This window comes from Macaca thibetana, chromosome 1, assembly GCF_024542745.1.
Source record: "Macaca thibetana thibetana isolate TM-01 chromosome 1, ASM2454274v1, whole genome shotgun sequence".
Lineage (NCBI taxonomy): Eukaryota > Metazoa > Chordata > Mammalia > Primates > Cercopithecidae > Macaca > Macaca thibetana.
In genome coordinates this window covers 41,344,668-41,370,994 of record NC_065578.1, presented here as the reverse complement: position 1 = coordinate 41,370,994, position 26,327 = coordinate 41,344,668, and the positions used below count along the sequence as shown (strand labels likewise).

The 26,327-nt window shown below is 38.1% G+C and overlaps 3 protein-coding genes across 13 annotated transcripts in view; 1 reads left to right on the top strand and 2 right to left on the bottom strand.

Moving 5' to 3' along the window:
• The window catches only part of PPCS (phosphopantothenoylcysteine synthetase), a 1,013,452-nt gene that overhangs the window by 162,391 nt on the left and 824,734 nt on the right, over positions 1-26,327 (bottom strand). The gene's annotated exons all lie outside the window — the stretch shown is intronic.
• Positions 1-26,327, top strand: part of FOXJ3 (forkhead box J3) — a 152,294-nt gene that overhangs the window by 38,248 nt on the left and 87,719 nt on the right. For 7 of the 8 annotated variants that reach the window (XM_050798674.1, XM_050798645.1, XM_050798704.1 and 4 more), the window contains exon 3: positions 20,835-21,159. In XM_050798674.1, the coding sequence (XP_050654631.1) occupies positions 20,835-21,159 (325 nt within the window). Of the gene's footprint in view, positions 1-20,722; positions 21,160-26,327 lie in introns of all 8 variants that reach the window. The other variant, XM_050798693.1, reaches the window with a different exon arrangement.
• RIMKLA (ribosomal modification protein rimK like family member A) overlaps positions 1-26,327 on the bottom strand; it is a 169,003-nt gene that overhangs the window by 127,823 nt on the left and 14,853 nt on the right. The window lies entirely within an intron of this gene.

The window sequence follows — 26,327 nt, the reverse complement described above, 5'->3', positions numbered from 1 at the left end:
ATTCTGGACTTAAACTATAGACCAAATGGACCTAATAGACATTTACAGAACATACATTAATCTTATCTGCACGTGGAACGTTCTCCAAAATTGACCATATGCTTGGCCATTAAACTAAGTCTCAATACATTCCAAAATACTGAAATCAGATCAAGTGTCTTTTTGGAGCACAGTGGAATAAAATTAGAAATCAAATACCAAGAGGAACTCTTAAAACTATTCAAGTAGATGGAAACTAAACAACATGCTCCTGAATGAACTTTGGGTAAACAATGCAATTAAGGCAGAAATTGAAAAAAATTTTGAAATAAATGAAAATGGAGGCACAGCATACCAAAACCTCTGGGATATCAGTGCTAAGAGGAAAGTTTATAGCATTAAATGCCCACGTTAAAAAGATAGGAAGATCTCGAGCTACCACCATACATCAAGGAACTGGAAAAATAACAAACCAAACAAAAAGCTAGCAGAAGAAAAAGAGCAAAGAGCAGAGCAGAGCTAAATGAGGCAAAAAAATGACACAAAGGATAAGTGAAACAAAAAGTTGTTTCTTTGAAAGGATACACAAAATTGACAGACTGCTAGCTAAGTTAACCAAGAAAAGTTAAGTTTTAAATACAAGCAGAAATGATAAAGACAGCATTACACGTGACACCACAGAAATACAAAAGATCATCAGAGACTGCTGTGAACATTTATGTACTCATAAACTAGAAAAAGCTAGGGGAAATGGACAAATTCCTGGAAACATACGACCTCCCAAGACTGAACCAGGAAGAAATGTGAATCCTGAACAGACCAATAACAAGTAACAAAATTCTATCAGTAGTAAAGGAAAACTGTATTAGTCTTTTCTCATGCTGATATAAAGAACTACCTGAGACTGGGTAATTTATAAAGGAAAGAGGTGTAGTTGACTCAGTTCCACAGGGCTGGGGAAGCCTCAGAAAACATACAATCATGGCAGAAGGGGAAGCAGACTTGTTCTTCACATGGCGGCAGGAAGTAGAAGTGCTGAGCAAAGCGGAGGGAAGCCCCTCGTAAAATCATCAAATCTCATTAGAACTCACTATCAAGAGAGCAGTATGAGGGTAACTGCCCCCATGATTCAATTACCTGCCACTGGATCCTCCCACGACACATGGGAATTAAGGGAACTACGAGATGAGATTTGGGTAGGGACACAGCCAAACCTATCACCTTCTAACAGCAAAAAAGGCCAGGACCAGATAGATTTATAGCTGAATTTTGCCAGACATATAAAGAAAAGTTGGTATTTAGGAAAGAATACTGAAACGATTTCAGAAAATTGAGGAGTAATTCCTTTCTAACTCATTCTACAAAACCAGTATCAAAGTCAGGCGAGGACACTAGATACCAAAGTCAGGTGAGGACACTAGGTACCAGTCAGGCATGGACACAACCAGAAAAGAAAACCACAGGCCAATATCCCTAATGAACATAGGTGCAAAAATCCTCAACAAATACTGAATCCAACAGCACATCAAAAAGATTATATATCTTGATCAAGTGGGTTTTATTCCAGGAATGCAAGAATGTTGAAGCGTATGCAAATCAATGAACGTGATTCACCACGTAAATAGAACCAAACCCCAAAACCATATGATTATCTCCATAGATGCAGAAAAGGCATTTGATAAAATCCAACATTGCCTCATAACAACCCTCAATAAACTAGGCACTGGAGGTACATACCTTAAAATAATAAGAGCCATATATGAGAAATCTACAGACAACATCATGTTGAAGGGGAGAAGTTGAAAACATTCTCTTTAAGAACAGGAGCAAGACAAGGGTGTCCACTCTTACCACTCTTCTTCAACGTAGTGCTGGAAATCCTAGCCAGAGCAATTAGGCAAGAGAAAGAAATAAAAGGCATCCAAATTGAAAAAGGAAGTTTGCTGATAACAAGACTGTATACCTAGAAAACTCTTAAAGACTCCTAGACTTTTTATTAAAGTTTCAGAATACAAAATCAATGTACAACGATCAGTAGCATTTCTATACAATAATGTTCAAGCTGATAACCAAATCAAGAACCCAATCCCATTTACGGTAGACACACCCATCCACCTACACACCCCCCCTCCCACATCCCTAGGAATACATTTAACCAAGGAGGTGAAAGATCTTTACAAGGAGAACTACAAAACACCAATGGAAGAAATTGCAGATGACACAAGCAAATGGCAAAACATCTTGTGCTGATGGATTGGAAGAATCAGTATCATGAAAATGAGCATACTACCCAAAGCAATCTACAGATTCAATGAAGTTCTTCTCAAATTACCAACATCATTTTTCACAGAATTAGAAAAACAGCACTAAAGTTCATATGGAATCGAAAAAGTACTCAGCCAAAGCAATCCTAAGCAAAAGGAACAAATTCAGAGGCATCCGCTTGCCTGACTTCAAGTTATACTACAAGGCTGTAGTAAGTAAAGCAGCACGATAGTGGTTCAAAAATATGCATAGAGATCAGTGAAACAGAATAGGGAGCCTAGAAATAAAGCCACATACCTACAACCAACTGATCTTTGACAAAGTTGATGAAAATAAACAGTGGAGAAAGGACATTAACACCCTATTCAATAAATGGTGCTGGGATGTTGGCTAGCCATATGTAAAAGAATGAAACTGGACCCTTGTGTCTCACCATGTACAAAAATTAACTCAGGCTGAATGGATTAAAGACTTGAACATAAGACCTTAAACTATAAAAGTCCCAGAAGAAAACTTAGGAAGAACTCTTGGATGTTGGCCTAGGCAAATAATTTATGATGAAGACAAGAATAGACAAATGAGACTTAATTAAACTAAAAGCTTCTTCACAGCAGAAGAAATAGCAGATTATTAAGCAGCCTATAGAATGGGAGAAAATATTTGCAAATGATTACTTTCACAAAGGATGAACACCCAGAATCTACATGGAACTCTAATAACGAGGAAAAAACAACTTCTTTTAAAAACTAAGCAGAGGACATGAGACATTTCTTGAAGAAATACAATTGCCAACAAACACATGAAAAAAATGCTCAACATTACTAATCATCAGAGAAATGCAAATTAAAATCACAGTGAGATACCATCTTACACCAGTCAGAATTGCTGTTAAAAAGCCAAAAAATAACAGATGTTGGTGTGGTTGTGGAGAAAAGACAATGCTTATACACTGCTGATGGGAACGTAAATTAGTTCAACCTCTGTGGAAAACTATGGAGATGTCTCAAAGAACTAAAAATAGAACTACTTTTTGATCTAGCAGATACACTACTGGGGGTATCTGCCCAAAATAAAATAAATCACTATATAAAAAAGACACCTGACCCGGTGCGGTGGCTTATGCCTGTAATCCCAGCACTTTGGGAGGCCAAGGCAGCAGATCACCTGAGGTCAAGAGTTCAAGACCAGCCTGGCCAACATCGTGAAACCCTATCTCTACTAAAAATAGAAAAATCACCCAGACGAGGTGGCGCACACCTGTAATCCCAGCTAATCGGGAGGTTGAGGCAGGAGAATCGCTTGAACCTGGTAGGCAGAAGTTGCAGTGAGCCGAGATTGTGCCACTGCATTCTAGCCTGGGGGACAGAGTAAGACTCTGTCTCATACACACACACAAAAATGACACCTGTAGTCATGTTCAACACTATTCATAATAGCAAAGTCATGGAAGCAACCTAACTGTCCACCAGCAGTTGACTGAATAAAAAAAATGTGGTATGCAGATACTGTGGAATACTTTATAGCATAAAAAAAGAATGAAATCATGTCCTTTTCAGCAACATGGATGGAGTTGGAGGTCATTATACTAAGTGAAATAACTCAGAAACAAAATCAAATACCGCATGTTCTCACTTATAAGTGGAAGCTAAATAATGAGTATGCATGTGCATAAAGATGGAAATAATAGACACTGAAGACTCCACCGGGGGGAGGGTAGGAGGAGGATGAGGATTGAAAAATTACATGTTGGGTATAATGTTCACTGTTTGGATTATGGGTACAATAGAAGCCCAGTCTCCACTAATATGCAATATACCCGTGTAACAAATGTATGTTTTCCCCCCGAATCTAAAGTTTAAAAAAAGCTTTGCTTGGTTGCAGGAAAACTAACTCTGGATACATCAAGCAGAAAAGAAAAAGAATTTATGGGATGAATTTAGAAAACGGTTGTATTTTACAGAATAAAAGGATAGTTTAGTCTCTTGAAATGGAACTAGGAATTGATGAAGTTCTCTTAGAAACCTAGGCATTGTACTGACCCTTCTCTGTTGAGTTTCTCTGAATCTAATTTATTTCTTCATATCTCCAGGCAACTTTCTTTGCTTTTCTGACACATAACCATTCTATCACTCAAGTTCATGGCTGCTGCTTCTTTTTTTTTTTTTTTTTTTTTTTTTTTTGAGACCAAGTTTCGCTCTTGTTGCCCAGGCTGGAGTGCAATGGCGTGATCTCTGCTCACTGCAGCCTCTGCCTCCCTGGTTCAAGCAATTCTCATGCCTCAACCTCCCAAGTAACTGGGATGACAGGCGCCTGCCACCACACCTGGATAATTTTTTGTTTTTATATTTTTAGTAGAGATGGGATTTCGCCATGTTAGCCAGGCTGGTCTCGAACTCCTGATATCAGGTGATCCGCCCGCCTCGGCTTCACAAAGTGCTGGGATTACAGACGTGAGCCATCGCGCCCAGCCTCAAGTTCATGGCTTCTTCATTCAGGAGAGCAGCCCAAACTGTTTCACTTCTAATCCTAAATCTTGGGGGAGAAAATTTAGGTAAACAGCTTGGATCAGGTATCACCCTTGGCTCAGATTCTTTAATTTTTTCCTGTATTACTGGTACAGGCAAGTTGTAGTACAACATTCAGAGCCATGGGGATGGAGGCATCTCTGAGAAAGGGCATTGGTATGAGCTAGGCAAAACACTACAGACAGTGCTTGAGACAAAGCAGCACGTATCCACTTTTGGTTGAGAAAGGATTTCAAGAGAGGATAATTTTAGAATTCCTTATGGTCATTGGGTATTGAATGGGAGACTTGATTCCCAGCTTTATGTTGGAACATCCAGAGTATCCTTAGAATTGTGGTCTTTGGAATTGGACTCCTGCCTCAATTCTATTAAATCTGACAAATATGTATTGAATACTTACGTCCTTACTAGTGTTCAAGAGTCCACAAAAGCAGCAAAAGAAAAGGAAAACAAAAAGAGTATTCCACTCCATACTAGGGCTTACTTGAGAGCCTGATGTATAGGTGTTTGGCTGGGTCTCTTTTGAAGGTTAGGGGTCTGAATGGGGCTTTTAGTATGGGCATCCATTTCTTCACAGTTTTCTTAACACCTTCCCAGTCCCTCACATATATTTGGAGCTTGCAAAATGATATATCAGCTATGTTAAAAAGCACAAAGCGTGGAGTTATGGAAAGACGAGACTGTTTGAGTAAACAGAGGCTGAGAAAAAGATAGTGCTTCTTAGTATAGTGCAAGATAGGTCTATAGATAATTCAAGAAATAGAAAACCAAGAGAAGCTCATGAGACTGGATTGGAAGCCATATGAAATGGAGATACTCATTCATGCTTTACCTCACAACACAATTTTTTTTTTTTTTTGCTATTGATATCAAGAAGAACCCAGTATGCTTGAAATAAATTCAGGAAGGAGGATTATTATTATTGCTTTTCAAATTTTTTAAGACATTTTAGTGGGTTTGGAATAGTATCTCATTGCTGTTTTAGTTTGCATTTACCTGATAATTAGTGATGTTGAGCATGTTTCATGTGTTTATTGGGGTTTGTATGTCCTTGTTTAAATTTTTTGTACATTTTAAAACTGGGTAGTTTGTCTTCTAATTATTGAGTTATATGAGTTCTCTAAATATTCTGAATACACTTTTTTTTTGTTAGAGCAAGAAAGTTAAATTTTGGTAACATCTGACTTACCAATTTTTTCTTTCATTGTTCAAGCCGAGAAATATTTACACATTCCTAATCACAGATATTTGTTTGTCTCTTTTTATGTCCAAGCTGAGAAATCTTTACTTACTCCAAATCACAAATGCTTGTTTTTTATTTTATTTTATTTTATTTTTGGAGACAGAGTCTCACTCTGTCACCCAGGCTGGAGTACAGTGGTGTGATCTTGGCTCACTGCAGCCTCCACCTTCCAGGCTCAAGCAATCCTCTTGTCTCAGCCTCCTGAGTAGCTGGGACTACAGGTGCCCACCACCACACCTGGCTAATTTTTGTATTTTTTTGTAGAAATGGATTTCACCATGTTGCCCAGGCTGTTCTCAACTTCCTGAGCTCAAGCAATCTGCCCACCTTAGCCTCCCAAAGTGCTGGGATTACAGGTGTGAGCCACCATGCCGAGTCCACAAATACTTGTTTTTTAAAAACAGCTTTACTGAGATGTAATTGACATAGTACATTTTCATAAGTCTGACAAATATATACACACATAAATCATCACCACATCAATGTGGTGAACATATCTGTCATTCTCAAAAGTTGCCAAAAGTGCTTCTGTGAAGTTCTTCCCTGCTGTCCCTCTGTCTGCAAGGTATCTACTGATCTGCTTTTCTGTTCCTTATTATATATTTGCATTTTCTAGATTTGTATATAAATGGAATCATACAATATATATTCTTATTTTTGTCTGGCTTTTGTTTAATTATTTTGAGATTTATCCGTGTTGCTGCATGCATCAGCAGTTCATTTCTTTTTATTCCATTGGATATATTCTCAACAGTTTGTTTATTCATTCACCTGTTGATGGATATTTGGATTGTTTTCAGTTTTTGCCTATTACAAATAAAAATGCTATGAACATTTGTGTACACATCTTTGTATAGAAATATGATTTATTTTGGGTAAATACCTGGGGGTGAAATGACTGCCATATTGTAGGTATATGTTTAAGAAACTGCCAAGCTGTTGTCCTTAAAGCGGTTGTGCCTTTTTAAACTCCTGCCAGCAGTGTGTAAGAGTTCCGTTTGCTCCATATTCTTGTGAACATTTAGCATGGTCAGTCTTTTAATTAGCCTTTTTGGTAGGTGTGGTGATATCTCAGTGTAGTTTTAATTTGCATTTCCCTAATAATTAATGATGTTGATCATCTTGTCTTATGAATCCTTTTTCTTTGCAACCCCTCCTTAGGGTTCTGTTTCTTGGCCTTACATCCCTATTCTCAGGGTCCCATCCGCTGGCTCCGCTCCTCCCTTTCCTCCCACCAGTGTCAGGATCCTGAGCCCGCTCCTGTCCTGCTGGCCCCATCCGGCTCCTGCCCTCAGCTCCTCTGAATCTTTGCTGTATTTTTATTTGTTGAACTATCTGTTTAAGTCTTTTGCCCTTTAAAAAAATGAGTTTTCTTATCTCATTTAGTTTTGCGAGATCTTTATATTTCCTGGATACAAGTCCTGTTGGTTCATTCCCTCCACCCCCAGTGAGGTGGATCTTGCTCTGTTGCCCAGGCTGGAGTACAGGATTGTGATCATAGCTCACTGCAGCCTCAAACTCCTGGGCTCCAGCGATCTTCCTGCCTTGATTAAACAAACAAACAGACAAAAGAAACAAAAAAAAATTTTTTTTCTTTACAGATGAGTTCTTGTGATGTTGCCCAGGCTGGTGTTAAACTCCTGGCCTCAAGTGATCCTCCTGCCTTGGCCTCCCAAAATGCTGGGATTACAGATGTGAGCCCTGTAATTTGTAGGGCTAAGCCCTGCACAAGTCCTTTTTAAGATATATGCTTTGCAAATGGTTTCTGCCAGTCTGTGGCTTGCCTTTTTCATTCTCCTAACACTGTCTTTGAAGAACAAAAGTTTTAAATTTTGATAAAGTCCGGTTTATTAGTTGTTTTATGAATTGTGATTGTTTTTGGTGTCATATCTAAGAAATATTTGCCTAACCAGATTTTCTCTTATGATTTCTTCAAAAGTTTTATAGATTTAGCTTTTACATCTAGGTTTGTTGTTCATTTTTAAGATTTTTATATATGATGTGATGTAAAGGTCATTTTTAGTTTTTCTCCCATGCAATCAGTTGTTTCAACATAAATTTTTGAAAAGTCTTTCCTTTCTGCACTGACTTGTCTGGTGCCTTTATCAAAAATCAAGTGACTGTATGTATGTGAGTCTTTTCTTGGACTCTGTTCTATTGATCTATGTCTGTCCTTCCCCCCAAATTTGGTCATTGGCATTTTACAGTAAACCTTGAAATCTGACAGTCTTAAGCCCTTTATGCTTTTGAAATTGAGAAAAGAGCCTGATATCTCATATCTGCTTAGTGGAGGGTTGAAAATTAGGGTATTCATATTTACAGATTACCAAATAAAAATTTAAAAGATAGTAAATAACTGTGGCTTCTTTGAGCACATGGGGAGGGGATGAGTAGTTCCATCAAGTAAAGATTGTGATGTTTTAAGGAAGAAGTTGCTGTACTTGATAAGAAGAAAAAGATAAAGTCTGTGATAAAGACAGCAAAGTTCAGATGTTTTAAAGTGATGGCAAGGAATAAAAAATAGAAACAGAAAATGTAGGATCTTTTAAAAGGAGCCAGTATAGTAGAATAAAGAAGATAGAATAAGGAAGACTTAGAGTCTAGTAAGTTTGAGCTGCAGCATCTTTACATGTGGATGATTATTAGTGAACATCCCAAATAGTGCTGGGATTTCCATGTAAGTCAGTTATCTTCACACTTTTTCACTCCTTTTCATACCGTGGAATTGTAATGATAAATACTGTGGAATTGTAATGATAATCAGTGTTGATGTTTTATGTAAGCAGATAATGACTGATGCGCTGTTACAGAAGAAGGTCTGTTTGTTTAGATATTAACTAGTAGTAGGTAACGGTCAGCTGACTTGTAGTAAGATCCATAACCTTAAGGGATTCTAGCTTAACTTATTCCTACTTATTTTTTTGAACTCCTTCAATGAATATGAATTCCTCCAATGAATTGACTGGTGTGTTCCTCTAATTTTCTCTTCTTTGATGACTATTGTTTTAAAGTTCAGAGTTGAGTGAATTTTAACATAGACTTTATCTTTTTCTTCTCCTCTAGCATAGCAACTTCTTCCTTAAAACATCAGAGCCTTTTCTTGATGGAACTACTCGTCTTCTACCATGTGCTCAAGGGAATGTAGTTATTTACTATCTTCTAACATTTTAATTCTAGTTGAATGTATTTTCTTTATTCAGCTTTCTCTCTCTACTTACCCCTTTTTATTTTTCTGTTCATTATTTAATAAAAATTAAAGTGGTTTTGTGTAAGAGATGCAGTCTCATTTTTCTTTGACCCTTAGTGCACTTTAAATTATAACAAGAAATCTAAAGGTAGATAGAATGTATTTATGATCCTCTGAAAATAACTCCAACACAAGTAATCATAATGAGCAGTATGGAAGGTCTGTAATATTTATTATTTCAGACATTTTATATTGTTAAATAGCTTGTGTCAGTCAGATTGCTTATCAGAGAAGACTTATAGGTAATTCAGAGATTTTTTTTTTTGGCCTCTTCAGGTGCTGTGCACTTCATGCAAAGCCTGACATTATGCGCATGAGCAGGGAAGATTTTTGTCTTTTTAAATCCACAGCATAGAACTGAATTGAATTGTATTTTTATATGTTGTACACTATGGAGACTTTTGACAAAGGGAAAATAAGCAAGCGTGTCTTTTTACAAGTGTTTCTAACAAAATTGATTATAATAATATTTTTCATTTATTGAATGCCTACTATGTGCCAGGCATTCACTGTATGCTAAATATTCCAATGTATCTTGTCATTTATTCCTCAGAGCACTTCTTTGAGGCTTAGAGGTTTATTTGACTTTTTTAAGGATACATACTAAGTGGGAGAGTAAGAATTTAAGGCTAGGTATCAGTAACTTCAAAGTCCTCACTCTTTTTGTTATACATAAGAAACACACATGTACATAAATATATATATTAAGAAACATACTCATATATAAATATTGTATATACTATATTAAGACACATGTCCAAATATAAGAAGAGACCAAAAGACTGAAGATTAGTGTTTCTTATTTTTTGTCCCTTAAAAAATTAGTGCTTAAAGAGCTTTTGTTTATGTGGGTTATGTCTGTCAATATTGTGTTACAAATTAAAACTAAGAAAAATTTAAAGTATTCACATAAAAAATTACAAAGTCTCTGTACTGTACAGCATATAACAAATATAATTGAATTCAGTTCTACATTGTGGATCTTTAACAAACCCTTTGCCAATATAGATAACAAGTTTTATGAAAAGTAACTGTATGTTCCAAAACAAAATTTAGTGAGAAAATTGGCATTACATTTTTGCAGATCTTTTAAATATCTGACTTAATAGAAGACAGCTGGATTCTCATCTCTCTCTCTCTGCATTTAATCTCTTGTGATATCACACACCACATAGCATCTGAAAAGCTCTACTATATACTTTATGAGAGGATCAGAGTGAGAAAGGCAAATAATATGTTATTATGAAAATAGTTTTGACTCTTCAGACTGCCTGAAGGGTCTCTGGACCACACTTTGAGAACGGCTGATCCGTAGACACCACATATAGCAGCTTAAACGGTTTCTTTAGCATTTTCTGTGCATCATACTTAGCACTAAAAGAGAAGACAGGATCACTTTCCACTATGTTAGCCCTCTGCCAGCATTGATGCCATACTCACTTGTGTAGTGCCATGGAAGCAGAAGTTGTGGGGGAAAAAACTGATGATAGAATATCCAGTAAATGTTGGTTGGTGAGCTGAAGTAGTATGGTTGCAAACAGAGGTCAGCATAAACACTTCAATGAAACAAAATCAGTGGACATATGTTACTTGAGGGATGTGTGTGTGTGTGTGTGTGTTCTAAACTAGGTATAAGAAACATTCTGGAGCAGATTCTGAGTTTTGTTTGTTTGTTTGTTTTTTTGAGACGGAGTCTTGCTCTGTAGCCCAGGCTGGAGTGCAGTGGCCGGATCTCAGCTCACTGCAAGCTCCGCCTCCTGGGTTCACGCCATTCTCCTGCCTCAGCCTCCCGAGTAGCTGGGACTACAGGCGCCCGCCACCTCGCCCGGCTAGTTTTTTGTATTTTTTAGTAGAGACGGGGTTTCACCGTGTTAGCCAGGATGGTCTCCTATCTCCTGACCTCGTGATCTGCCTGTCTCGGCCTCCCAAAGTGCTGGGATTGCAGGCTTGAGCCACTGCGCCCGGCTGATTCTGAGTTTTTAAATTACAGCTACAAAGATGATGTTGAATGTTCTTATGAGAAAGACTAGGTTGTGTTCATCAATCTTTCCAACTACTCAGAGACATAGACATTTTAATAGGGTGAGATTTAAATGCAAAATACAATATTTACTTGATGACAGAATAAACATTTGGTTAATGCCCAACAATCTGTATTTTTTCCTCCCTAAATTGTAAAGTGAAATATTTTGAAGATGAGAGCTATACTTATAGCATAAAATATCTTTGACCATATATATGATCCTTAGGTTTGTATTCTAAGTGGAGTTCTATTTTTTTTTTTTTTTTTGTGACAGGGTCTCATTATGTTGCCCAGGGTGAAGTGCGGTGGTGTTATCACAATTCACTGCAGTCTCGACTTCCCTGGGCTTAGGTGATCCTCCCACCTTAGCCTTCTGGGTAGCTGGGACTACAGACACACACCCCCACACTTGACTAATTTTTTTTGTATTTTTTGTAAAGACGGGGTTTCGCCATGTTGCCCATGCTGATCTTGAACTCCTGGGCTCAAGTGATCCGCCCATCTCTGCCTCCCAAAGTGCTGGGATTACAGGTGTGAGCCACCATGCCCGGCCCTAAATGGAATTCTGAGGAAGGCTTTAGATTGTATAAATTCAGAACACAGTTTTATGAATCTAAGATGAAATAATTGTGGAATGATTTGGAGAGACTCTAGAGAAGAGCAATAAACATATTGTGATTCTTAAAACAGATCTTGTGAGAAGAGTTGGAGAAGTTCTGGACTTTTAACTTAGAGAAGAAGGAACCCAAATAGTGTTACTGTTGTAGAATATGTTACAGTCATTATCAAGAGAACCCTGACCAGTTCTCATTTTCCAAGATGGAATTTATAGAAATTTACTTCTCTGTAGCAAGGGAAATTTAGATTAGCTTGTTAAAACTTTTTTCTTTTTTTTTTTTTTGAGATGGAGTGTCACTCTGTCACCCAGGCTGGAGTGCAGTGGCGGGATCTTGGCTCACTGCAGCCTCCGCCTCCTGGATTCATGCGATTCTCCTGCCTCAGCCTCCCAAGTAGCTGGGATTACAGGTGCGTGCCACCACTCCTAGCTAATTTTTGTATTTTTTAGTAGAGATGGGGTTTCGCCATGTTGGCCAGGCTGGTCTCAAAACTCCTGACCTCGTGATCTGCCTGCTTTGGCTTCCCAAAGTGTTGGGATTATAGGTGTGAGTCACCGTGCCCGGCCAACTTTTTTTTCTTTTTACCATAATGAATTGTATACCCTAGAACTGATCGAATATATTGTGAATTTTTCTTCCCTTAGAGATTTTAAGAAATATTGTTGGTTTCCAAAATAATTAATACTAGGACTTGGCTGGGCATGGTGGCTCATGCCTGTAATCCCAGCACTTTGGGAGGCCAAGGCAGGCAGATAACCTGAGGTCAGGAGTTCGAGACCAGCCTGGTTAACATAGTGAAACCCCGTCTCTACTAGAAATAGAAAAATTAGCCGGGCGTGGTGGCACACACCTGTAATCCCAGCTACTCGGGAGTCTGAGGCAGGAGAATTGCTTGAACCCAGGAGGCGGAGGTTGCAGTCAGCTGAGATGTGCCATTGCACTTCAGCCTGGTTGACAAGAGTGAAACTCCACCTCAAAAAAGAAAAAAAGTTTAGGAAACCCTGAAGAGTATGAACTTGATATTAATATTAACTTGGTATCAATATGAGCAGTTACTATGTGTTGGAAACTGTTCTCAGTGCTTTATATGTATTAATTCTAATCTTACAGCAATCCTTTGGGGTAGGTATTATTTTATCCTCATTTTACAGATGAGGAAACTGAGGCATAAGGAGGTTACTTTACTTGTTCAGGACCACATAGCTGAAGGGAAGAACTTGGATTCCAATCCAAGCAGTCTTGCTCCAGAGCCTCTATTCTTAATCACAAAGCCATGTCTTTTCCTATGTATATGGACATTGACTCTTCTATTTTGCTGAAATTAAACAGAAACTTTGATTTGGGTCATTTATAACTAACTTAGAAAAAAGTAACACCAGCTGTTTTCGTTTGGAAATAGCTTAAGTTATTTATTCATCTACAAACCTAAAAAAAATTGTTTTACATTACATGATAATAAAATATAAAGTCAGTCCGTAGTAAATTATTTTATTTCTTTTTAGATTTCTTCCATAGTTGACTCCTTTGTCTACCCAAGCATCCACATACATTTTTCTTCCTATATCTAATACTTATTTTCTCCTTCCTTAAGGGAGACAACCCAGAGATTCTACCATTTACTATATTGGAAAATATAAGATCTCTGGATACAGTCCGTTTCGGCAGAGCCGAGGATAACTTCTTGTGGTTTGGAAACCTATAAACCAAAGATGAATTATATGCAGTCTACATATCCAGAATACAGTGGTGGAGAAGGAATAGGAAAACAACAATAAAAGGTGTTATTCAGAAAAGAGGATAATGGGAAACTCAGTAGTCCCTAGTCCATATTGATCATAAAATCCTGCTGGATAGGAGTGGCAGAGACTCCCTGGCAGAGTAATAAGTCCTTTTAATCTGCTCTTTGGGAAGATTTTCATTGTCCTTTATGGTCCTTCAAGGAATCTTACCTTGTCCAGTATCCTCAATGGCCACATCTTAGATTGGTATTGAAAAAGATGCCCTTTCTGGGAAATGCACAGTTTTTACAGCTCTCTTCATTGATAAGCCTTGGGGAGTATTTTAGAAACTTGAGACTTTTGCAGTTTAGGCTCTTTGACCTCTCACTCTCCCATATAGTTACCTTAAAAATTTTAATTTCTAGACTTTTTGCTCCTTCGAGTAATTAGAGCCAAAGGACCTGCCCAGACACTTTTTTGTTTTGTTTTGTTTTGTTTTGTTTTAGTGTGTAGACTGCCATTTGTACCTTGCTTACCTCAGGGATGTCTTGTTTTGGTGCCGTGGAACATCTTTAACCATCTGGTGAAACCTATGCATCATTCTCAGAATGATGTTTCAAAATTCATAAAATACAGGGGTGGGGTAGGGGGAGGGAGGGCATCAGGAGGAATAGCTAATGATGCCAGGCTTAACATAGATGATGGTTTGATCTGTGCAGCAAACCACCATGGTCCACATTTACCTATGCAACAAAGCTGCACATCTTGCAAATGTACCCCTGAACTTACAATAAAAATTGAAGAAAAAAAATCACACAAAAGGTGAAAAATAAAACCAGTTAATTATATCAAAATACAGTTATCAAAATATTAACTTTGTGACATAGTAATATATACTTTTAAAATAACACATTGAACAAAAGATCTAGTGACAAATCTAAGAAAGTCAGTTTTGAAGTAGTTGATGAGTTTAAATAAAGATTTTAGATTTCTGCAACATTTCTCATTGGTTATAGTTGTGATTTTTATTGGTGGCAGAGTTATAGATACTACTAATGTTACTGTGATTTGTTGTCTGCTTTCATAGTTAAAGGAAATGCTAAATTTCAGTCACAAGTTAGTGGAAATAAAGAAGATATTTTCCTTTTCCAAGTTATTTGACCTCTTTTAACTCCTAAGGGAAAGGTGGCTTTGGTGAGGCCATTTTAAACAATAGTCTGGGTGGAAGGACAACACCTTAACATTACCTTTGTGTGGTAAGGTATCAGTCTTCTCTACTGCTAATGCTGTAGTTTTGTAACTATACTCAGCTACCTCAGTTTGGACTTCAGAAGCACTTGGTTTCTCCAGCCTTGCAAGACTTCAGATTATAGGGCTAGCTGAAATTGCAGGACAAGGGCAGGGAGTACCTATCTTAGCAAATCTGTATTTTCTCTGTCTCTTCTTGTAACTTTAATCAAAGTTTATTTCTCTTTTAGGACTTCACTTTAAATGGCAAGAAAGAGCCAACACATGCCAACATTCTAAATTTTTCCTGCATTTCTCTTTTTGCACTAGCCTCAGTTGGCATATGGCTTGCTTTTCAAATTCCACAGATAACAGTTTGACCAAATTCTTTGTCATCAGCTTTCCAACTGTCAGTATCGGAATTTATTAACTCATTAATTCATCTTTAAGAGAGTGTCCTATTTTAGCTTATGTTACTTGTATCACTACACTGCCATGTCCTAAATTCTCTGTGTTAGGAACTACATTCATCTGCTGATGGAGACTCTTTTATAGTAGTTGAACACATTAAAAGTCTGTAGGGTAGGCAGTCTGGCTGGGATGGCAGCTTCACAATCTACTTCACAAAAAAAAATCAGGGACCCAGACTTTTTCTCTCTGTTTCCATATGCTCAGTATCTGGCTTCCATGTTCAGGATCATCTTATGATCCAACATGAATGCTAGAGCAATAGTTAATTCTGTCCACACTCCAGAGGGCAGGCAGGGCAAAAGGTACAATACTGTCCTGAATAAAATTGGGATTTATTCCTAAGGTAAAAGTTAAGAACAGTTAATAAGTGGCAGTAGGAGTCTCTGCCATAGCCCCTGCTTCTGATTGCTTTGAGTGCTGAAACACTGTAATAGGAGTGATAGCACATATTGGCCCTAAGAGATGCGTGAGATCAGAATAATTCAAGAATCAGTCCTGTGGTAATTACAAGAATTTCTCCTGAGTTCTAAGTTGCTCAGTTTTTTATGTGCCGCAGGTCTTAAGATGAAATGCCAGGTGCCAGGAATGATGTGGGGAGGATTCAGTAATATTTGGGTCACAACATTGTTACCCTCAGTGTTCTTCGTCCTTTTATTTTCTTTTGTGTCTTACTCTTACCTCCATTTAGGGAGCCAACAATATCTCTACCTATTTTCTCCCCTTTTTGATACTGTTGAAACTTGAAAAACTTTCTGAGGAAGCCTTTGCTACACTTTGGGAATTAGGAAAGTTGCAGAGGGATCATGTGAGTGTCCCTGTTTTCATAAAGTGGGATTCAAACCCCCCATGTTAATGACTCAGTTTTGAGTTGTTATAGCCTGATCCAGATGCTCCTTATCCTTTAATTTTATGAAGAAAAAATTCTGTAGGGAACTTCTTTTAAGTAATGGTTACCATCATAGATTTAAGAACTGCAGACAAATTCTTCTCCATGCTTTCCTTTCTCCCACAAGTAACAGTATGTGCTTTTCATCTTACTTCCATGTTCTCATTTTTCTCTGTTCTAGTAGAATGGTTTCTTTTCCTGTGTAATACTGCCTGTCAATCTGCGCTCTGAGTCATACTTTTTTCTGTCTTATCAAGGACTTCAAACCTATGAGTACCCTTACCTTTTGCTGCTTAGTACTGTCACCTCTTTCTTTTAACTTTTGAACTGGTTACGGTCTCATTTGTTTGGGGAGGAGCACACCCATACCTTCATTGGACAGTTTACTATTTCAGTCATGAAAGTTTCTTCTTTCAAAGAGATTGGCGTCTTGTGGGAGAGAGGTAGATAAAGATAATCACAGTTACATATAAATTCTATGATAGGGGTATTTGTACTCTGCTTTAGGAATAATAGCTCCTTTAGTTTAGGAGATGGAGGATGGAAAGAGGGGATTGACCAGGCTTCCTGTAGGGGGAGATGTTTGGTCTTGAAGTAGAAACCAGCCAGGCAGACAGAGAAGGAAGGGACATTCCAGAAAAGAAGGCCCTTATTCCTTATCCAGTTACTATGTTATTTTTCAAATAACTTGTACTTGGCACAGTATTAGTTAGCATCAGAAGTACTAATGTATGGTCACTGTCCTTAGTGGTCGGGGGAGAGGAGGTGAGGGTAGAAAGCTTAAGCATATGATTCAACTGTGCATGTGAAACCACATGTCAGTTGCCAAACTGAGGTTATAATTGCTCTAAGAATTTAGAGAAGGATTAATGAAAGATTAGTAAAAGCTAAAGTAGTTGAAAATGAGGAATTTAGATTTAGCATAGTAGGAGTAAGGGAGCCATTGAAAGCGTTTAGGTATAATGACATGAAGGCAGTGTTGATAGGTTTCTCTTGGAGTGTATGCATGGACTGGATATGATTAGTAGGGAGGGGTGGTTGAGACATCAGAGTCCAGGAAGCCAGCTAGGAAGCTTTTGGAATGAGGTGAGGTAATGAGGGCCTGACATTTCTTAACCAGATTTCCATAACCAGATTCCTCAGAGCCTCCCGTGCTGTTTTTAAATTTACCACCATCTGTTCTCGTATACAAGTGGACTTTTGTCATCACCATTCCACTAATAAGTTTGTTTGTTTGTTTCTTTTTTTTTTTTTTGAGGCAGGTTCTCGCTTTGTCACCCAGGCTGGATTGCTGTGGTGCACCCTCAGCTCACTGAAACCTTCATCTCCCAGGTTCAAGTGATTCTCCTGCCTCAGCCTCCCGAGTAGCTGGGATTACAGGCGTCTGCCACCACACCCAGCTAATTTTTGTATTTTTAGTAGAGACAGGGTTTTACCATATTGGTCAGACTGGTCTTGAACTCCTGACCTCAAGTGATCCGCCCGCCTCGGCCTCCCAAAGTGTTGGGATTACAGGCATGAGCTACCGCACCCGGCCTAATAAGTTTGTGTCTAAAGTTACTGGTGATCTGGCCAAATCTAATGATCATCTTTTGTGTTCTCCATGCTTAGTGGAGAACCACAATAGCCACCAGCCTAAGTACCAACAATGGAGGCACTTTTTGCTTCACTACCAAGAATGCAGTATATAAAATTTAAGAAATTGCAAACAGAACAGAAGCCCCACTTTTTTAGAGTTTAAATTTGAGATGTTTTTATAGTGTACTTAAAATTTGCTCTTGCAGAACTGATGAATATAAGCACAGTGGAATAATTTTTACACATGATGGCTTTGAAGACTAGGGTCCTTTTTCTTTCCAGTCTATTTAAATCTTCACTTAGCTGAAGTTCTTCAGCTAAGTCAATCTTAACTTAGCTGAAGACTTCGCTAAGTTCTTCTTTCTTTACCCTCAAGGCTTTCTTCCATGTTGTTTTCTCCTTTTCCTGAACCTTCACAGCACCCAGAGCTCAGCTGTGTACTTTTTTTCAGTTCTTTGTTGTGTCTGAACTTCTTTATTGAACTATAAGTTCCTGGAGGACAGGAATTTTACCACACTTCCTATGTGTGTATTTTTATGTTTTACTCTAACATAGCTCTTTATGCATGTATAATTGATGCATTCTTGTTAAATATATAACAGACAGTAAATACCTGTATTACTGAGATTCTCCTAAAGTCTTATTACTGGCACTGGGGGAAGGGAGCAGAAGGCAAAGATGGTTCTCAGTAGGGAGCACCTGCAGTAATAATTATATTCCCATTTGTAATATGCTTTTGTATGAAAATGCATGTAACTGGCTGCTTTGGGAATTTGAACAAAATAAACCTCTACTCCATGGAGACTTGATTGAGGTAAATTGGATGACAGCATGGTATAAAATAGCCAATCTTTATTGAATGAAATGTGAATAATAATATAAGTAACCACTCTTATTACCAATATGAGTAGTTAACATTTGTTAAGTACTTACTACTTGCCTGGCACTGTTCTGAATACTTTACATCAGTGAGGTGGGTACTATTTAAATTATCATCTTCATTTTACAGATGAGATATGTTTAGCAAAACTACCAGATTGGGTATCAGGAGATCTGGGCTCTGGTTTTCGTACTGCTGCTAACTACCTGTGTGAAATTGGATGAACCTTAACTTCAGTTTTTCATTAATGAAGGGATTAGTCTCTGATCTCTAGAATACTTTCTCTACTGTTTTGACATTGTGTGATCTCTAAATGATCCTATCTTCTTATTCTACAAGTCCCTATGACTTCTTGCTGGGAACAGACGTTTCTGGTTGAGATTGTAGAGTAGGATAGTAAGTTTTTTTTTTTTTAAGGTCTCTGAAGATGCTATATAGCTGAATTTAAAGTTCAGGTTCAGAGGAATGTGTACAGTAGAGATGGAGGGAATTTGAGAAAATGAGTAAGGTAAAATTGTGGATCAACGTATCTGAAAATCAAGAGGACTCAATTTACTGGCAGTGCAGATAGAATCCTAATGGTTGTCTTCTGATTTATAATTGCTCTTGCTTAATGTGGTTTACTTTATAGTGTATTAGTGCCCTCCCAAGATACTCCTAGACTAATATTATTAACTAACATTGACTGAGTATTTCTTTTGTGCATGTTTTAACACATTTAATTTTCAAAGTAATATTTTAACCATAGGTACTATTGTTGCATTTTACAGATGAGAAAACTTGGAGGCAGAGGTAATTAACATCTTCACAGTTCTACAGCTTGTAACTGTTAGAATCAGTTCTTAGACTCTGGGTCTTCCTCACTCCAAACTCCCTGTTCTTTATTGATTCTCTGTTGCCTCCATGTTGTTCAGAGCCTATGCATAATAATCAAGGTTGCTTTTTGTCAGGAGCCATTTGGAATGAAGGGGCTATATGGGATTTTCATAGCTACTAATGTTTTCTTTTGACTTGAAGTCAAATGAAACCTTTAAGTTTTTGTTGTTGTTGTTGTTCTCCTTTTTTCCTTTATTTTGATATCACTTAGAAATCTTTTCATTCTTCTCTACTTTATTGTCAGTCATTATTCCTGCTTCTTTGATCCCAGAATAGAAGGGCTTATATCCTCTGCCGAAAGTTAACAATTCCAATGTGAAGCGTCAAGCCTTGTTTCTATATTCTTATCTTCAATTCTTAGAGCAGCTTTCTCCCTTTTCTAGAATATGTGTTAACCTGGCATATTTAGTTTTCTTTCTTTGTGTGGTAATGGTCTGAATTTTTCAGCTTTGGAGAGAAATACACTACAGAATTCAAATCACTGGACGTTTGCCCAAGCCTGTCTTTGAGTTTTTAATGCTTCTTTTCTTGCTGACCATTTATGTGAAATAATGCCTTATATTCTGTACTCCCACATCTTCAGTTAGTTTTTGTAAACCTGTTCCTTGACTTGTTTTTTAAAAAAAGTAACTCCCTGGTACTGCCTATTTTTCTCTCACTCATCGGTGTCCTTGACTTTGCATTCCTTTTTTCCGTCAACTCCCCCAGCTAGCTTGTCTCTTTGCTCTTCTTGTATACCCTGCTTTACTCTTCCTACCTCCTACCTGCATAAACTCTACCTTGCTTCCTTTGTGCAGATTCCTGTGCAAGTTTCTCAGTTACTTCTCTGACCTCTTGTCTCCACCTTACTTTTTGGTATTTTGTTTTTATGACTCTCCTAAAATTTGTGTAAAAGAAATGCCAGAGGTACATTTTAAGCTTTTAACGGCTGGTGGTGGTGAGTAAAAGAGTTGGGCTGCAGCTGGGTTTTTCATACCAAGATCCTGTTGCCCTCTTAAAGAAACAGGCAGCAATATTTAGAAAGATTGGCATCGGAACCACTTTGTATGTGTGTGTTGTTCTGTATTTTAAACAATTTTAAAACCAAGTTGTGTTTTGATGAGGAAAAAATTAAGAAAAAAGATTGGAAATGTTGATCCCTTAAATATTTGGTTTGCTCATTAACATACTCAATCTTTTTCCTCCAGATGTAACTCAGGCTTTCCCTCACTTTGGAACTCCTAGATTTGTGAATATTGGATATTTTGAGAAGCAGGGGTTCTTTCCTTGATATTGACTAAGGAGTCTATTTACCTTCAGGATGACATCTGAACTGGAGAGCAGCCTAACATCTATGGACTGGTTACCACAGCTCACCATGAGAGCAGCCATCCAAAAATCTGATGCTACACAAAATGCGCATGGAACAGGAATTTCTAAGAAGAATGCACTCCTTGACCCAAATACAACTCTGGACCAGGAAGAAGTCCAACAGCACAAAGATGGGAAACCTCCATACAGTTATGCCAGCCTCATAACATTTGCAATTAATAGCTCACCCAAAAAGAAAATGACTTTAAGTGAAATTTATCAGTGGATTTGTGATAACTTCCCATATTATAGAGAGGCTGGCAGTGGTTGGAAGGTAAGGATTTTATTTAAATTATTTCTTTTACGAAGTAAGCAATGATAATACTGATTTCTACTGAAAATAAGGCTTTGTGAAGGCTCATGTAATTGATTATGAAATTTTGATCTCTAGTGATTTTTAAGATGTCAAAAAAAAGTTTTTAGCTTAGGTGAATAACTTTATTTTTGGTAGATTATTAGTGTGTTCAAGCTTGATTATGTTATAGTACTGATGTAGCATAAAGTAAAGCAGAGTTTATGTAGCATTCACTGGAAACCATACCGGCAGTTCAGGTGAGCTGACAGTGAGCCTAAAGTGAAAAACAACATAGTGTTGCAGCTAGTACTAACTACATTTATCAGTAAAGAATTTTTTTTTTTTTTTTTTTTTTTTTTTTTTTGAGACAGAGTCTCACTCTGACGTCCCAGGCTGGAGTGCAGTGGCTTGATCTTGGCTCACTGCAAGCTCCGCCTCCTGGGTTCACACCATTCTCCTGCCTCAGCCTCCCGAGTAGCCGGGACTACAGACACCCGCCACCATGCCCAGCAAATTTTCTGTATTTTTAGTAGAGACGGGGTTTCACTGTGTTAGCCAGGATGGTCTAGATCTCCTGATCTCATGATCTGCCCGCCTCAGCCTCCCAAAGTGTTGGGATTACAGGCGTGAGCCACCGCGCCCAGCCGATTTTTTTTTTTTTTTTTTTTTTAATTAGAGACAAGGTCTTGCTCTGTTACCCAAGCTCGAGTGCCTGAGCACGCCACTATGGCCAGCTAATTTTTAAATTTTCTGTAGAGATGGGGCCTTGCTCTGTTGCCCATGCTGGTCTCGAACTCCTGGCTTTAAGTGATCCTCCTGCTTTGGCCTGCCAAACTTTTGGGATTACAGGTGTGAGACACTGTGCCTGGCCAAGACTTTTTAAAAAATATTTATCTTGAAAGAATTTTAGATTTTTGCAAGAGTTGCAAAAGCAATACAGAAGGTTCCCATGTGTACTTCGTCACCTTCTTCTAATGTTAACATCTTACATAACCATAGTACAATTTTCAAAACTAAGAAATTGACTGAGCATGGTGGTTTATGCCTGTAATCCCAGCGTGTTGAGAGGTGAAGGCAAGAGGATTGCTTTAGAACAAGAGGTTGAGACCAGCCTGGGCAATATATGTTGCTCATGATTAGATGTTTTCTTAGAATGAGGTATTACATTTTTGGGAAGAATAATACAGATACGACCTTTTGTGCATAACATATCAGAGGATAGATAAGTATTTCTTAATGGGAATGTTAACTATGATTCTTTGGTTAAGGGGCTGGCTGCCAGGTTTCTTCATTATGAAGTTACTATTTATCACTTTGTAAATAATAATATGTTTTGGGGGGATACTTTGAGCATTTGCAAATACAGTAAGTCCTTAACTTTGATAGGTTCTTGGAAACTGTGACTTTAAGCAAAACAACATAAAGTGAGACCAATTTTTTTTCTCATCAACATTATAATGAAATGATGTTATTTGAAGACGTGCTATACTTTTGACTTAACGTTGCAGTTTCCAACAACCCCATTAGTAGTGCTAAATGAAGACTTACTATACTTTATTTCTTCTTAAACTTTTGTCCGTTAATTTTAGCATTGATTGGTAGGTCATAACTGTAGCAATTATTCCTCTCTCTCCTCCCCTCTCCTCCCTTCCCCTCCCATTCCTTCCCCTACCTTCTCCTCCCCCACCTTCCCCTCCCCCACCTTCCCCTCCCCCACCTTCCCCTCCCCCACCTTCCCCTCCCCTCTCCCCTCTCTTTTTTTTTTTTTTTTTTTTTAAGAGTCTTGCTCTGTTGCCCAGGCTGGAGTGCAGAGGCACCGTGTCAATCCGCTGTAACCTCTGTCTCCTGGTTTCAAGTAATTCTCCTGCCTCAGCCTCTCGAATAGCTGGGATTACAGGTGTCTACCACCGTGCCTGGCTAATTTTTATATTTTTAGTAGAGACAGAGTTTCACCACATTGGCCAGGCTGATTTCGAACTTCTGACATCGGCCTCCCAAAGTGCTGGGATTATAGGCATGAGCCACCGTGGCTGGCCAATTATTACTGTTTTCTAACAGTGATTGTCTCTTTTCCTTAATTCCTTCGACATTTATTAATTGATACTCTTCTGAAAAGATGAGTTGTTCCTTTAGTCCCTTTTATTCATTTATTCAATCATTTATTTATAATAGTATGCACTCATAGATATTTATTCTTTGTGCTATTGTTGTCATTCAAATTGTTGCAACTTTGGCCCTTAGGATCTCTTATAGGTTGGCCCCATACTTCTGTTTGCTTAGCACTTTCTTTTTGGGACCTTGAGTTGTTCCAGGGATATATTGAGTCTTCTTGCCCAACTTTGGAATCAACCACTACTTTAAGGAGACTTTTGAGGTACTAGCTAATTTATGTTATACAACAAATAATTCAACTTTCTTTTTTTACATTTTTAAGTTTTTTTTTTTTTTTTTTTTTTTTTAAGACAAAGTCTTGCTCTCTCTGTCAGCCTGGCTGGAGTTCAGTGGTATGATCCTAGCTCACTGCAGCCTCAAACTACTGGGCTCAAGTGGTCCTCCTGACTTATCCTCCTGAGTAGCTAGGACTACAGGTGCGTGCTGCTATGCCCACCTGGCTAATTTTTAGGGTCTTGCTATGTTGCCTGGACTGGTCTTGGCCTCAGGTGATCCACCTGCCTCTGCTTCCCAAAGTGCCAGGATTATAGATGAGGGCCACCGCTTTCTTTCGTCTCTGCACATGTTATATTCATATTCTTACATAGGAATTAACAAGTCGTGTACTATGTGGGGTGTGTGTATACATGTAGAGGAAGGGAGTTATAGAGCTTTAGGTCGATCATCAGATGGTAGTTACTCTTTGGTTTCTCTTAGGCCTTCCTACTTCAACACTTTTGCCTTTTTCATTTGACTGGATTTATTAGAGACATTTGCTGATTTACTGTGCACCAAGGATGTGCTGTGCATGATTCCCTTGTAAGGGAAGGGATTGTGCCTCACTGAAGTTTTTGTATCTCTTTCTCTTACATACCTTAGCACACAGTACTTCCATTTAGTAAGCTTCAGTAAGTGCAGTTTGAATGAAAGCATGAATTTTGGTCCCAGTCCACCTTTTTAGCTTTATTTTTTGTACCTTCCTTTCATATACTTCTCGCCATTCCAGCCTACTAGCTGTCCCTGTAAGTAAGCACATATATTTCCTTCTTGCTTTTGTTTTTCTCTTATTTCTCCTTGGATCTTGTCTCTTTCACGCCCCCCTCCCTCTTTTAGTTGATATTGCCCTATTACTTCAGCTCATGTATTATTTCTCATCTCCCTGTAGAATCAATCTCTTGTGTTACCATATGCTTTATTAATAACAGTATTATAAACTTAGTTTTTTTGTTCAGAAATCTTGTTTCATTAGTTTTTGTTTCTGTACTTACTCAAAATGATAGCTGCTTTTATTATTTTCTGTCTGCCAGGCACTATACTAAGTGCCATCGTTGTCTCTTTAAGCCACACAATAGCCTTATGAAATAGGTATTATTATTGTCCAAATTTTAGTAAAAAACTAAGGATTAGAAAAGTAACTTTCTAGAGTTTATGGGGGAGTATGATAATCTAAATTGAGTGGTACAGAGAATAAGTGCCACTAGAGTACCAGGAAGTGGGGAATCATTAGATAGCCATTGAGGGAAGTGGGACTTGAGCTGTATTTTGAAGAAGAGTTAAGATTTGTGGAGGTGTTTTTCAAAGTTCAAGTGTTAAGAAGCACTCGGTTATAATGGTTTGCAGTAGAGAGTGTGATAGGGTCAGAATATGGAGATCCTATGAATATATGAATGCCAAACTGGAGAGCTTGGTCCAAATTTAAGGGATAGCATATAAAGTTCGAATGTTGTTTTTCCTCATTAACTTGTCTGACTTCAGTTTTGATGATGTCTCCCTGAGAATGCCAAATCCATTCTACTGATATTCCTTGCCGATAGCCAGCCCAAATCATGGGTCTGAAACTGTTTTGGATGTAGTGATGCAGTTTCAATTGGAAAAAATAGAAATAGAGAAAGGTAATATCGTTGTTAGAACTAAATAGGTAGAGAACTAATGGGTAGAGAAGGATGATGTTGCTCTTAGAACTAGAAGATCCTGAGAGAGATGATCTGGTCCTATCTACTGCTTTAGGCAGACTTTTAATGTTTCCAGAGATGGTTATTAAAGTTTCCTTTACTCAGTTTTTAAGTATTTGGTGCCTAGCATATGGCATGATCACTTTTAATTTTATTTTTATAAACATAGAAATATTTTGAACACTTCAAGTGGAGACAGATGGAACCTCATTTATCTTCTCCTTTGCACAGACCTTTTTCTATTTTACTTCCCATTCCCTCTCCTTAGATTTGTTTAGAACACTTCAGCAATCTGCTGCTTACTCTTCTTCAGGTACGGAGGAGATGAATCGTAGGAAAATGGGAAGTCACTTAGAACTTGTGAAGTTAGCTTGTATTGGTTGAAGAGAGGTTTGGAGAAAGATCTTAAAGTGACAGTCACTACCTTTCCAGAAATGCAGAGTCAACTTATGCGACCCAGAGGACAATATGTTGCCACTGTTGCTTAAAAAGACTCAAATACAGTTTTAGTAAACTCCCTTTCATTTTGTGTCAGGGCCTTGAAGGGAGATTACATATTAAAAATACCTCTTTGGAGTTTCCATAATTGAATGATTTTGTATTCAGAACTAGAGGAAAAGGAATTAAATTTTCAGGCTATGTGCAGTGGGCTCATGCCTATAATCCCAGCACTTTGGGAGGCCAAGGCAGGAGAATCCCTTGAAACCAGCCTAGGCAACATAGTGAGACCCTGTCTCCACAAAATAAAAAATAAAAAAGAAATTAGCCGGGCATGGTAGTGTATCCCTGTGGTCCCAGCTACTTGAGAGGCTGAGGTGGAAGGATTGCTAGAGCCCAGGAGGTTGAGGTTGCAGTGAGTTATGATCATGCCACTACACTCCAGCCTGGTGACAGAGCGAGACCCTGTCTCCAAAAAAATAAAAAATAAAATTTCATGGTATTCACTTTGAGGAAAGGTAACTTATTAAGTTGTTGAAGGTTAGGATAATTTAAAAAAGGAAAAATACAAAAGTGGTGTGTGGGTGTATTGTGTTACTTTTTGTG